Source organism: Trachemys scripta, chromosome 9 (assembly GCF_013100865.1).
Source record: "Trachemys scripta elegans isolate TJP31775 chromosome 9, CAS_Tse_1.0, whole genome shotgun sequence".
In the NCBI taxonomy this organism is placed as follows: Eukaryota; Metazoa; Chordata; order Testudines; family Emydidae; genus Trachemys; species Trachemys scripta.
Window position 1 is genome coordinate 101329741 of NC_048306.1, and position 14956 is coordinate 101344696.

General features: G+C 48.4%; 1 protein-coding gene across 2 annotated transcripts in view; it reads left to right on the forward strand.

Annotated features, from left to right (window-relative positions):
• CCDC50 (coiled-coil domain containing 50) overlaps positions 1-14956 on the forward strand; it is a 55114-nt gene that overhangs the window by 21772 nt on the left and 18386 nt on the right. For both annotated transcript variants that reach the window (XM_034782724.1, XM_034782725.1), the window contains exons 2-5: positions 1138-1200; positions 2300-2429; positions 6219-6309; positions 12518-12635. In XM_034782724.1, the coding sequence (XP_034638615.1) occupies positions 1138-1200; positions 2300-2429; positions 6219-6309; positions 12518-12635 (402 nt within the window). The remainder of the gene's footprint in view (positions 1-1137; positions 1201-2299; positions 2430-6218; positions 6310-12517; positions 12636-14956) is intronic.

Here is a 14956-nt window from a genome sequence, read left to right on the forward strand (position 1 = left end):
TAACTCTGCCCCTCCTCCCTCCCACTCCCAGCCACGGGGAAAGGGCTGCCCGAGCGCTACCGGCTTCACGGTTTGCCGGGCAGCCCCCAGACCCTGCGCCCCCGGCTGGCGCTTCCCCAGCACAGCTGGAGCCCGGGAGGGGAAGCGCCCAGCCGGGGGCGCAGGGTCTGGAGGCTGTCCGGCAAACCGTGAAGCCGGTAGCGCTCGGGCTTTGGGCAGCCCCTATGCCTCCGGACCCTGCGCCCCCAGCCGGGCACTTCCTCTCCCGGGCTCCGGCGGCGCAGGGTCCGGAGGCACGGGGGCTGCCCGAAGCCAGTAGTGCTCGGGCAGCCCGGCTCTTAAACAGAGCCGAAGAGTCGGGGAGGAGCAGAGCCGCCATTTTCCCGGACATATTCGGCTTTTTGGCAATTCCCCCTGGACGGGGGTTTGACTGCCAAAAAGCCGGACATGTCCGGGAAAAAGAGGACGTATGGTAACCCTAATAAAGAGCATATTCTCACTGACTTGGAGAGGGCTGTTCATTATTACTGTTTCCTGCCCTCCTCTGGGGCACTGAGCGAAAATAATCAATTAATGCCACGTGGTTGGACCCCACCCAGTCAGTTCCAGGGAGTCACCGGTGGACATTAGCCTGACCTTACCCCTTGTACATTTCGTGGTTTTATGGTGAGTCTCACGCGTTCATTGTTTGTCTTAAGCCTTTGAACGCTGAAGGTAAGTGAACGCAACAGAATCTCAGCTTTTAGCACATGGTTGCAGAGAACAAGTTTGCACATGTGACCCCCAAAAGGTGCAAAAGCCAGAAGACCAATACAGAGAGCGTGATGAATATCCCTTTTTGCATCTATCTCCTGGTTCTTGAATGCTTGGAGCTGGCTGTGTTGAAAGCCTGGGCAGGGCAGGACGTCATAAGAAACGTGAGCAGAGATGCAGGCAGTGGACTGGATAGGGGCTGAAGGTGAGGACAAGAGAAGGAAGTGCATGCTAAAACTACTCACTGAGTGGGAAAGGAAAGCTCAGAAAGTGGGGGTGGGGGAGATTCTCTCCGATTTATTCGCAACTGTTTGTCTTCCCCATGCTCCTGAACCCTTTGTGTTCCTGGCATTGACCCTCTGCCGCTCTCCTTCCCCCACGCAGTGTGCCGAGACTTCGCCGTGCTGGAGGATCACACCCTCGCTCACAGTCTGCAGGAGCAGGAGAGTAAGTGCCTCGTGTCTGTCGGTTTGCATTGACTCTGTCCCAGCAGGGTCCAAAGTGCAGAGACAGGGAAGCAGAGGGCAGAAAAGTCACTGGAGCAACGGTGGGTTTTCTAGAAGGGATTTACATGTTTTGCTGTTGGGTGTTCTATCCCCTTACGAGATCAGTGTTGCTAACAAAAACTCTACTTTGAATTGGAATCAGATTATTCTTCCTACCGTTAACAATTGCTGCGCACTGTTAAACATGCTAAACCCCAGCGATGGCAGCATTTGAGTGGTGGGTGAAGTGATCTCTTTGGGCCTAAATCTCTTTAAGGTGGTTCTGGTAAAACTTTACACCAGTGGTGTGTTTTTGTTTTTAAAATATTGGCCCAGATTTTCAAAAGTGCCTAAAGAGTTCAGAACCCTCAAGTTTTAGGTGACCAGCCTGAGGCGCCTTAAAGGAGTCTGATTTTCAGAAGTGTTGAGCACCTGTCCTTTGAAAATCAGGCCTCTTTAAGATGTCTCAGGCTGGGTCCTGGAAACCTTGGTCGTCCTTTTTACCTCGATGCCGTCCAGTTGCTTTATCTGTTACTTCGTCGCTCGTTGCAGCGCTGAGTTTGGGGCAGGAATGACTTTAGCGAGCCAATCCCGTTATGGCTGTTTACAATTTCTTCTGTAGTGAAAATGAAGAGGTTAATCTAATAAGGATCGTGTTGAGCTCTGTGGCGAACCCTAAGATGAGCAGATCTCATTTTGGAATGGGCATAAGTAGCCCTTTCAATATGGTAAAAAGGCACTGTAATGAATTGAGGCTGTCCCAGTTCAAAACCTGCTTCCCTTTACTTAGGCCGGGTCTATGCTAAAAAGTTACATCGACCCCCACACCTGAGCGACATAGTTAAGCCAACTGAACCCTCGGTATAGACGGATGGAATTCTTCCATTGACCTAGCTACACCCTCTCAAGGAGGTGAATTACCTACGCCCGCGGGAGAACCCCTCCCATCACTTCAGGTGCTGCCTGGCATTTCCCTGATGCAAAGCACACTCTCTTTGAAGCCCGCCTGTCCATTTACATACCAATGTTGATACTGACATTCCTCTTCCATTTCTTTCCAGTTGAACATCACTTGGCAACAAACGTTCAGCGCAACCGCCTGGTGCAACATGACCTGCAGGTGGCCAAGCAGCTGCAGGAAGAGGAGGATCTGAAAGCACGGGCCCAAATCCAGAAGCGCTACAAAGACATGTGAGTGGGGGGTGGAGTCGCGCAAGCGCTTGTTTCACAGGGTCGCTGCCCTCTGAGCTGCTGTTTTCAGCTGATCATTAGCAAACAGAGTCCGTGCCAGGGACAGTCCAACTTTTTGCTCTTCTTGTGCTCCTGTTCCTCTCTCCGCTGTACGGAATACAAATCAGTTTCTGTAAGCTCTAACTGGATCCATAGCTTATGGCAGGTAGCGTGGTTAGTCCACTCGGATCTGCTTTTTATGGTTGAAAAACGTTTTCCGGCCGAAAAATTTCACCCAGCTGTGGCTGTGGGTTCTAATCTTGGCTCTGCCAACTGATTCACCCCCTGGCCTCGGGCAGGTCATTTTCCTTTGTCTCATTTGGCCTGTCTGTGAAGTGAGGAAACTTAGTCACCCCCGTCACTGGTGGCGAATGTTTGGCATAGCTTCGAGCATATAAAGGGCTACAAAAAGGCCATGTATTGTGCTGAATCCCCCTGTTATAAGAGTTGCCGATATCGGCATGTTCCCATCGGGAGTGTTTGTGCTACTGAGTAGTGGATCTTCTGACTTTGCTCCCTCTGCACTATGCCGTCAGGTTTTAGGAGTTTGTGGAGGCAGACGCTGTTTTGTGATGCAGCATGTTTCAGAGGTGACTCGCCCTCTCCCATGGAGACTTGATTTTTTTTTTCTCTTGTTTTCCTTAATCTTAGATAAAAATCTCTCCGAGGAAAGCAAGGGTTTCACTTCGTGCCTGGACGAACATAAATCACTCTTTGACCTAAGCGTTTAACTCCCTGTTTACCCTGTCGGTTTTGATGCTCCTAAATCACTTTGGCTGAATAGAAGCGAAGGAAGAGTGAATGTATGTGTGTATAAAATACATACTTATTTTTCTAGCCGCTATCTCCTCTGAACATGTAAATTGCCTGAGCGTGTGTGTGCGCACGAGGTTCACGTTACCGTCTGCAGCAAACATCCTTATTTGCCGACTAGCCCCGTTTCTCAGCAGGTTTTGATGCTGTTGGGACCCAGCGAGTTGCTCTGCTGGCAGAACGGCTGAAGCTTCCTGCTAAAGGTTGGAAAAGCATCACGTCCGCCGCAGTTCCACTCCTGTACTCTAGCCTCTCTGCCAGAAGAGATGTGCAAGGCCGGGGACGTGATGGGTGTGCAACGGAATCTCGCTTTCTTAATCCTCTGTGAGCTCCTGCTGCCTCTTTCCTGTCTAGAGAACGACTTCACCACCACAGCTAAACCTGGAGGATTTCCCATTGGAAGGGGATCGGGGAGTAAGGAAGCAGGAACGGACAGTCTCTTAAGAAATCAATATTTGACTATCCTAGCTTTCTGAGGGTTTTTTAAATCCTAGATTTCCAAAGTTAGGAAGAACTGGGGGAAGATAAATGCAAGGACACCCACCCACCCTGAGCTGGTATGTAATTTTGCGTTTCACGGGATTGCTCCCCATCCCACGAAGCATCTGTTAAAGGGACCATTTTAAATTGATTTGATCTCTTCCCCACCCTTTCTCTTTGTGCCACACTACCCTGTTCCAATTATTTGCCAGAGCTAATATGAACAGAAGTATTTTCATGAAACAGATTTTTAAAAGTAATGCAGTGAAAATGGAGTATAGACCCGGGAAGCATTAGCCAGAACCACTGGGCTTTGTTCTGAAAATCTGCAGATGAAGGACAATTGGTGTCCGGAGGTGTTGGCACCTGCTGCTTCCACTTGACTTGTAGGGGGATGAAGTTCACTTCAATTAAAATGGAAACATCTTCACTACATTAAAAGTTTTAAAAGACATGCCTCAAGCAATTAATCCAAGTTCCCAGTTATTACCAGCCAAACAATGAAAGAGAAAGTATAACCCATTGGTGCAACTCAGTGGTTAGTAAACAGCTTAGTATATTGCATTCCAAGAGACTCTCATCAGGAGCAAGAAAACGCTTTTGTGTCTTTTTTTTTTTTTTTTTTTTTTTCATTCCCACACAGCCAAGCACTCTAGACAGTGCTGTGAGTCGAGAGGCAGTGACTTTGCCTCCCATGCTCGGGGAAGTGATTAGCGGTGCTGCAGTCTCTTAGCCATCTGCGGGAAGGGGTGTTTTTCACATTTAGGAGATTGCCTGGCATTGGTGAATGGAGCCCCTCAGCTCTGCTCAGAGATGTCAAGGGGGATTGCAGGCACTCGGTACCTCTCAGGATCTGACCCTTTAGGTTTATTCTTCCTAGATCCGTGCCGTGTCCTCTGAGGTTTCCTGAGGTTCTGGTCCTAAAGGATCCAGAATGTTAGAGAGAGAGAGACACTTCCTCCGCCGCCGTTGTAGCCTGTTGGGCAGCAGTTTTGCATGGGATTCACTTGAGCCTGCAAATCCCTGCTTAGATCAGGTTTGCCCAAGACCAAACCATGATCCATGCTTGGAGCCAGGTGAGCTCACCTGCATTTGAGGGCTCCAGAAGGAAAGTTTCACACCCACTCAATTGTGAATTCAAATGTTGCTAGTGCAGGAGAACTGGAAAGTGAAGGTGACCAGACACGCAAGTGCATCGTATCAAGCTAGTCTCGCTGCCTGAGCTGAGTAAAATGCAGAGAGATGCAAACCTGAGTAACAATGGAAAATCGATGAGAGTTTAAAATTCTTTCTTAGTGATTTAGGTTCTGTCCTTCATCTCCTTCTCTTCTCCCTCTACACCAGATCTCTGGATAACCTCATCTGCAAACACAAATTCAGCTACCATCTCTGTGCTGATAACTTGCAGATCTACCTGTCTACTGCAGACTTGTCTCCTTCAGTCCAAACTGAAATCTCAGCCTGACTTCCTTTTGGGGATGTCTAGCTGCCAGCTCAAGTTGAACATGCCTAAAACCGAGCCCCAATCGCTGTGCCCCTTTGCCAAACCCTTTCTGCTGCCTCCTTTCTCGATCTCTGTGGCCAGCACCACCACCCCACTTGTCACTCAGCCCAGAACCACAATGTCCTCTTCAACTCCGATCTCACTCTAGGTCCTCGCATCCACACTCTGTCCAAATCACACAGAAAGAATCAGCACCACCGTCTCTAAGATGTGACCTTTTCTAGCCATTCGTTCAGCTAAAAGTCTTGTCCAGGCGCTTGTCATCTCGCACCTCCGCTACTGCGACATCCTTCTCTCTGGCCTTGACAAATGCAGTCTAGTCCCGCTCGCATCCATTCAGAATGCTGCTGCAAAGATCGTTTTCCTAACCTGCAACTTTCACCCTGTCACCCCTCCACTGGCTCCCCATTCTCTACAGCAGCAAACAAGCCACTTGTCGCTTTCAAGGCCCTGCCCTGCCTATCCTCTCTCTTTTGCAGTCGATGCTCTCCTATGATCGCCCTGTGCTGCCCGGCTGTTACATTTTCAAACGCCTTCATGCTTTCTTCCTTGCAGCCCCTCCTGCTTGGGAGGAGCCCCCCCCAAAACATCCACAAAGCAGCTTCCTCCTCCTCCTCCTCCCTCAAAACTCTCCTTCGCCATGATGCCTGCAAAAACACTTGACGATGATTGGACCACTGCCTCTCATGCCAACCAATGCTGTCCCTTGTTTCCTGGTACTCTCCGGCTGTCTGTCTTGTGTCTTGCACTTAGTCCCCAGCCCCAAAAGCCGACATCCTATATCTTTGTTCTGTGTTTGTACAGCACCTTGCATGATAGGAGTCCCAGGTGGTACAGTAGTACAAAGAATAAATAATAATGCTGGGCTTGGAGTCCATTGTACCTTTCTTCTCTGGCTCTGCAGTCTGGCTGATGTCCAAAGTGTGTAACCTCTTCCTCCTTCTGCCTTCCAGAGAACGGCAGGACTGCGAGATAGCTCAGGAAATTCAGGTGAAATTGGTGATTGAAGCAGAACAGCGGCGCAGACAAGAGGAGAAAGACGAGGTAACCCTTCAAGATGCGGGGGAAGCGGGGCTGTTTTTTATTAAAGCAGGTCAGGCATATTCCAGCCATTGGCCAAACCAATGCTGAAGAGTGTGTTTGCCCGGTGGGGGCTGGATTATGCCCAGCTCCGTGTGGATGTGCAGGAGGGGAGAGGCTGTGCAAGGGGAATTCATGCAGCCCCTTATGCCCCTGTGCAAGAATGGGGTATAATCAGTCCTTGTGCTCAAGGTGTGCAAGAGCCGTGTCAGTCGCCTTGCACTCTAGGATGTGCTGTGCCTGCCTGATGCATAATCCCTTAAGGAGCACCTGCTGGGGTGGTGTCCGCACACAGCTTCCAGTGCAGCCAATGGATGAGAAAACACAGTCTGGCCATAGGGGTCCATGCTCTCCAAGGGGTTTGGACTGAAATCGTTTTGCTAAGCCCAACTTCCAGGCTATTTATCCGGGGAAGCCACAGAGCGAGGGAAAAGCTGCCTTGCCAACCGGGGAGCAGTGCCCTTATTTATTAAAAGGATTCTCTGAGGCACAGCTTCTCCTCTGCAGAGGAACAGATGTGCGGTCTCTCTTCTAACTCGGGGAAATAGGAATGAAGACTCTAAAGAAAGGCCAAGTGACAGCTAGCAGCTTTTGCTTTTTGGGGGGGTTGTAACCTAGCAGAGGGCATTGACCAGTGCATGGTTTCTAGGAGCACTTCAGAGATCAGAATTTCTCCCTTTAATTAGACTTGCTGGCAATCTGATTTTTGTCGCCTTATTGGACTCCAAAGCATCATCTCGGCTCAGGACATTAAACAGGTGACCAACAGCTGCCCAGACACGCACTGAAAAGCGAAGAGGGTGTGAATGTGCCCTCCGGAAATAAGCAAGTGATATTAACAAACCAAAGGGTTTGTGCAGTGAACTTGCCTAGCGGGACAATGGGTGGAGCACTGCAGAGCCTTCCCTTCGCTTTGCCAGGGCAGTGTATTCTGCTCTCTCTGAGACCACATCCTTCCTCGCGGCTTTACAAATAGAACTGAGCTAAAAGCAGCAGGTGCCTCCTGGCCCATAGTCGGGGCAGCAGTTAACAATCTGATGAAATGATCGTAAGTGGAATAATAATACTGGCCTCCTTTGTACAGCACATTGAAATCTTATGGATGAAAAGTGCCCAGTAAGAGCTTGGTGGTGGTGGTATTATTGTCGTCTTATTCTAGTCTGTCACTTTCCCTCCACCCCTCTCCCTGGCACATGGGAGGTACCTGAACGTCGGTGAAATTAACTAAACACTGGATTAGCCTGTCGACCGCTCCTGTCCTTGAACCTGGGGTTCTTGCCTTTTTTCCGGGTAAAGGGACGGAGAGAGACCCGAGCCCTATTAAGATGTTCTGGATAAGCAGTGCCCTTGCATGTATTTATATTGGTGTATTTATGGTACTCGTCCCCGTAGTATGGATTGGGCAGAGTTCAGAATTCCACACGCTGGATTCTGGCTCCACCGGAATCCCACTGGGGTCACGGGGGCTCCTTGTGGAGAAAGGTGCCTCTCAACAGGGGTCAGGGTTGCAGAATTGGGCCCTCTGTGATTGGACTGCATAACCCCGTGTGCAAAGCAAGAACAGACACAGACCACGTAGTGGAGTTCTTTAGCCTGTGCAGATTTGGGTCCCGATCCTGAAAGCTGACCTACATGGGTAGAACCCCAGTGACGTTTAGGAACAGGATTATATGATGGTGCTGCCCGTATTAGCAGGGGACTGGACTCATTGACCCAGGAGACCCCTTAATATCCTGTATCCTATGTCCCTAATAAAAGGGGTCCATTCCTGGAGACCAGCTTGCAGGATGGGGCTTTAGTTAGTAGTTCTGTTGCAGCCTGTGCTGTGACTTTGTGGATAAAGTCACTGGAGCCGTGCCAGACTGTTTATGCTCGTACTGTACACAAGGGTGGATTGTTGACTGAGTATATCTGGTAACTCCTGTCCCGCTGATAGCGTCCTATGACTGCAGATGGCAGTGGCTGTGTGCTAAGGGCATGGCCGCTGTCCGTCGCACAGGGTTTTGCAATGAAGCACTTGGCCTACCTGGTCAAAAATCCTCTTTCTAAGAACCAGCTTATAAGGATTTACAAGTCCAGGACTGTCCCAGCCCGATAGGTAGTATGCTTAAGTCGATCTATTTATAGACTTGCTGTACTCAATAGAGGAGGGGTGGTTGTTAACTCAACCAGGCAAAAGGATGTTTTTGTAAATGCCACTTGGGGCCTCCACCTGCCCTACAATGCAGATTATCGTAAAGGGCTGATTTAAACCCTGAAATAATGGAAATCCCACGTGTGAATTTAAATCCCAGCAGTACCTCCTTCAATGCCACAGCAGAAATAGAAGCGTTTCCGGCGTGTTTACCAGAAGTGTTTATAACCACAATACTTTTGCAGTTTCGTAGCACCTTTCCTGCTAGCACTTCAAAATCCTCACAGCACCTTTGGGAAGAAGCTGTTGTCCTCAGTTTCTTCATCTGCAAAATGGGGACAGAGAGGAGAAAGGATTTGCCGTGGTGTCTCAGTGAGTCAGTAACATCCGGGTCCTTTGACTCACTGTGCCTGCTTCAGCCACCAATCCATATTGCCTCTCCCTGACTGGCATTTCTAAAATCCTTCAGCTGCTTCATAACTCCAGTCTAGGGCATGGAGAAAAACCTAGGGAGTTTAGATTAACATAGTGCTAATGTAGCTCCTATGCTCACTTGCACGAGGGAACTTTTATTGCACACCAGCAGGGTCCACAGGCCAGTTGGCGCATGATACGCTAGTGTGGACTGAAATTTCCATCCCTCTGGTGTGGACTAACCCACCATGCAGAGAAACCCGTAGGCTGGCATTCTCTCCTCAGCTCTCCCATCGGGTTCACTCCAGGTGGGGGAGCGTCTCCTAACGAGGGCAGAGTATTTAGAGAAGAGGCCAGGGAGACCGTGGTCTGCGGTGCTGTATCAGCGTCTTTGCCCGCTGACATGGACATGGAATGGTGCTTTTCTCCTGAGAAATCCTTCTTATCTGCGCTGGTTCTGAATCATGGTGTGTCCCGGGTGCCATTGGGCGGCCGTGTTCAAAGCAGATTCACGGGGCCAAAATGGCCGCTCGCTGTCTGCAACCTTGGCCCAAGTGCCAGGGATGTTAGGACGTCTCTCTGCAGTTCCAAAATGGGGGATGTTGAATCCCACCATAAGCACTGCCTGCCTGGCCATGTTCATTCTCAGCCTTTCTGGATTCCAGGGGGACCTCGTGACGTATTCCTCATGTTATTTTTCTTTAGCTTTCTCTATCACTAGGCATGGTTTAGTTGGGGACAGCTGAATTGGTTCCCTCTGCTTTTGTATCAGCCTTGGCGCACCACGTCCTGGCCTTTAATGTGCAGTGCCCCAAGACAGCATCTTCTCCCACCAGTCCTGCTACCAGAATCTAGTGTTGAGTTCCTTTTTCCTCTCCCAGCCCTGATCCCTCTTTCGCAATCAGGCTGCCCTGGGAGTTGCAGAACATGGGGGTCCCCCAAAGAACAGGCCCCCAAGCAGCCGGTGCTTCGCAGGCACTACAGTCTCGCCCTCCCAATAATCATCATGAAGGAAAACTGGTGAGGAAAGTGGCAGACCCTGCTGTCTTACTGCCCGTCCAGTGAGCTGCATTGACCCCTCTGCACCAGGCACTGTTCCTTTCTTCTAAAGATCCCTTTCCCGTTTCTTTCCCGCCAGCCCTTGGCCGTTACACTGATGCATTTCTGTGCTTGACGTACAGCAGTCCCTGTATTTAACATCCAGTTTGAAGCAAGTTCATACCTGCCTCTGGAAACCCCGGTGCTAATAAACAACTCGCATTTGGCAGTGACACAACCCAGAACTATGCTAGTGGGAGGAAAAGCAGTGAGATAAGAGGAAGGTGCTTTGCACTGCCACGTGGGTGGGTATGAGAGAGGGTTTTATTTTTAATAGCCTCGTTGTGGATCCTGAAAGCCTGGAGCTTGAAAATTCAATCTCGCCTTCCTTGCTTTGGGCATTCTGGCTTTCAGGGCTGGACAATGCAGGTGATCGCCTTCAAACATCAGAACGGGCACCTCGCACCTTCCGCATACAGTCATAGAAACGCAGGACTGGAAGGAACCTCAGTCGCTGATGTAGTCCAGTCCCCTGCACTCAGGCAGGACTAAATATTATCTAAACCATCCCTGACAGGAGTTTGTCCAACTTGTTCTTAAAAACCTCCAGTGAGGGAGGTGCCATGGTCATAACCAAAGTGATGGGGGCATGACAAATGGCTATACAATGATGAAGGCTGTAGGGATGGAAATACTCCCCCTTCTATTCCCAAACCCCTCCCCTCTCCTCCCCCCCCCCCAAAAAAAGAGAAAGGAGGAAAAAAAAAAACACCCAACTAGCTACCAAAGCAGAGCCTTGACCCTGAAGAAGGGAGAAGGGTCAGACAGGGATTTTGGTATCGCTCTTGATATTTTTTTGTTTGGTGGAAGGCACTCAGATACTATGGCGATGGGTGGAAGTATATACAACCCAAAGTAGATCGAGAAAGTGAATCGGGTGCTCCTAATGAAAATCCTCTTTCTAAGAACCAGCTTATATGGATTTACAAGTCCAGGACTGTCCCAGCCTGATAGGTAGTATGCTTAAGTTGATCTATTTATGGACTTGCTGTACTCAATAGAGGAGGGGTGGTTGTTAACTCAACCGGAGTTGAGCCATTCTTATAATATAAAATAAAGGGGATTCAGTGAAATGGAAAGGCACCAAATTTAAACCCAATACAAGAAATAGTAGTTTACACGATTAATAATTTACCTGTGGAACTCACTGCCACATGAAGATACTGAGCCAAGAGCTTAGTGTAGGATTCAAAAAAGGATCGTTCATTCAGATAGTTATTGAGAAGATCTCCAGACACATTTGATATGAGGATTTAAAAAAAGGTGTTTTGATTGGATGTGTAAACCCTCCCGCTTCAAGGCATAAGGCAACCAGTAATTAACAGGTTAGGAAGAAACTTCCCCTCTGGGCTGGTTACTCCATGATTGACTATTTCAGAGTTTCTTGCACCTACCCCTAAAGCATCAGGCAGTGGCCACTGTTCAAGCAGCATAGTGGAATTGATGGACCGCAGCTCTGGTCCAGTGTGGCAGTTCCAATCCTCCTAGAGCCATTTCGAGCTCTGCTTCCATTGGGTGTTTGAGGAGCAGTTGCAAGATCTGTATGTGGCTAGGGCTGGAGACCTGCTGATTTGAATGTGAGGAGGTGGAACTACCTTTTACAGATGGGAAAAGTGAGACACCGGTGTCTTGTCTGACTCTACCAAGGGAGTTTGCATCAGAGCTGGGAATAGGACTCGAGAACTCCTGGCTGCCAGCCCGGTGCTCAGACCTACAACAGTCAACCTCCTGCACCAATGGCTCATCAGGCTGACCGGTTAAGGCACATCAGTTTCACAGCTGACTATCCGCAAGGGAGCGACATGGTCCCCATGGAGCCGGTGCCCACTTTGTAATTGGAGGTGGCCTTTCAGCGTCAGAACGAGCGAGCCTCGAGCCCACGGCCTCCGGGATTGTAGCCGAATGCCTTAACCACTCCGCCAGTGCACCTACAACTGGCCTCATGTAAAATAAAATCTATACTTACTGCCAGCAGTAGCTAAAATTAACCCATTCAGATATTCACAACTACAGCGGGGAGTAGAACACCATAGCACAGTCGATGCTGATTCACTCCCTGGTGCTCCTTGCATGCTTATTTGTGCACTGGGGGGTTGATGGGGAAGAGGGTGTCCTGCAGGATCCCTCGTCCCCAAAGCAAAGGACAGGAGGACAGAGCCATGTAGTCCCCTCATTCATTCCCTCTGGTAAGAGAGAGCTGTGGGGTGTACCAGCCAGCATGTGGGTCAGGTTGTTGCTTGATCTCCCTGTGCCTTCGTCTTCCCTTGTGTAAACTGAGGGTAATGAACTAAATCCCTGGAATGTTGCGAGGGTGAATTCACAGTCCGTGATGCTCATTGGGATCTTTAGATGGGGGGCCTTCAGAAATGCAAAGGATTGTTACTTACGGCATTCTGTTCATCCTAATAGCAGGAGAGGCGTCCACAGCTACGACTTATTGTCTCCTTGGTGATAATAAGTGAAGGAGAGAGAGAATTCCCAGTGCTCTCGGGAAATGTCCTGACTCTGTCTCTCCTCCACCTCTAGGACATTGCCCGCATCCTACAGCAGAAGGAACTGCAGGAAGAAAAGAAAAGTAAAAAGCACTACCCAGAACCCCAGGGACACACCGCTCACGAGGACAGTTACTACCCAGAGAACGGAGGTAACCTTTCCTCTCTAGCGCAAGGATCACACGCTAGTACCGGTGATCCTGAGCTAGGCAGTTTGACCTCCTGCTGGGAGAGCTGGGATTTTGGTTTAAATTCATTTCTTCTGCTCTGCTTAACGACCCAGTGACATCTATTGGGGTTTTGTTATTGACTTATTGGGCCCTAGGCTAAAACCAGGAGATTAGATAAAGCTCTTGTTCCCATTTTTATTTTAATGTTCCGTTAAAATGGGTTATAGGGTTGGGACGGTATGTGTGTAAAACCTGCTTGTGCTTAAAGATGATATGTGGCAGACAGTATATGTGTCTAATTTATTAACGTGGAGTGTACTAACAAGAAAGCTTAAGGTGATTTAGACACTGCAATTTTAAGGATCGTGTTTCCATTGTTGATTGGTGTCATCTGAAATACCGCAGTGGTGTAAGTGTGTAACGAATAACTGGTCTATGGAGTGGCCTTTCAAACAGAATTCCTATCAGGTATGTATCCAGCATTAGAACCAGTATATTCAACTGGTATGACTTACTGAAAAACAGGAGGGTCTCCAAAGAACATCTTCACCAAGATTATCACTCCGATCTGTTAATCATGGAAAGAATGTAATCTGCAGGGCTGTTTTTCCTTGGGGACCTGCTTTTATGATCAAACACAACCTCCCTCCAGGTCAGGAGAGAATCAGGGTGTTTAATTATTGAACAGCGTGAAAATTGCTCTATTTGCTGGTGGCGGTTCTTTCTGACGTTCTTCCTCCTGAAAATGTGTGTTGGGAAAGGATTTGCCATTTTTTGATTCAGGAATTGCACAGTTGAAGAGCAGACCTCTGATTTATGACCTTAAGATCTGTGTCTGATTATTAAATATTTCATCTGCCCTCACAAGCAAAATGTTTAGTTAAAGTTCAGTCAGAAATAAGCTTTAGGATGGCCAGAAAGTTCATACCACAAACTGTGTAGCAGCAACTAGATGGAAACATCAGAATGATGAGATCTACCGTACACAAAATATTCTCCCAATGAAAGTGGTGACGGACCCCTCCTGCTGGAAGCTTTTAGAATTCGACTTGGCAAGTCAATGGGAGACATGCTGTAGGGGAATAATCTTGCTCTTGCTGGGGTGAGAGGATTGGCTAGATTTCATAGCACAAGTTAGAGATGGAAAAGATCTATGATTCTCTGAACCTGTATGCTAAGAAGATATGCAGCACCATGCGTGATGCGCCTGGAGAGCAGGATATCATAAGGGAGGCTGCAAAATGGCATGGTGACATTTCCCTTCCACCTGTCATGATCTACAGTCTAGAAACATGATCCAACCATGGGAGAGGCAGGGTAGAAGGTCCTTAATCATCCAGTAATAATGGCCTTTTTTCTCCTTGCATTTAGCAACTAGATAGCTAACCGTAGTGGGTTCTCTAGAAGCACCGAGAGCATCTAGCATGTTGCTCTGGCACCTGTGAAGTACCTGAGTGCCAGGTGATAAGGACCCATTGTTATTGGTTTGTATTATCCTCACGTGTTGTGGGTCCTATCTGCAAAGTGTTCTGATCTGGATCCAAGCTTCCCCCATATTCAGAGTGGGTGTGGATCTGAGATTCTAGTTCAGAACCATCCCTATTTTTAAAAGGAAAAATAAATACAAAAGAAGAGAGATTCTGTCCTGGAAGCATCTATGCCTTGGAAAATATTGTCCTATTCACCAGTCTCTTAATGTTTGATAAACTGGCACCAACCCCTAAGAGTGCTTATGTTACATCTACTGCAGGGCACCACAGTAACTGCAGGTTGGGTGGAAGCTAACTGTCCTAAGATTCACTGACACCAAATCCCCTGCTCAGGTTGTCTGGCATGGCGGAGTTACCCACACCGAAACAATCCTTTTCCAACCAAGCTTCAGCATTTCATGCCGTCCTTCCCTTTCTTCTCCCTGTCAGAGGTGGCTGGTTGGCTTGTTTTTGCTTTTTTCCTGAGCTGTGCAGACAAGATTAAACTAATCATAGGTGATGCTGGGTTGTAGGCACTAGTTAGTGTTGTGCAGAAACTGACTCCCGGCTTTCTGGCTTTCCTTTCATTTCTAATCATTGTTCAGTAAATCATCCAGATCATTTTTTTTTTTTTAAACCACTATCCATCATCTGCAGATAACACTCGCCATTTGAAATTGTCCAGGAAAACTCACCATTTAACAGACACTGCCATACTCATCCTTTCAGCTCTTGGTTTTGTGTTTGTTGTTTTTAAAATCAATATATATCCTGTATAGAAGTCACGCAGATTTGCTTTCAAGATTGGTTTGCAGTAGGCTGCATTTCTTATAG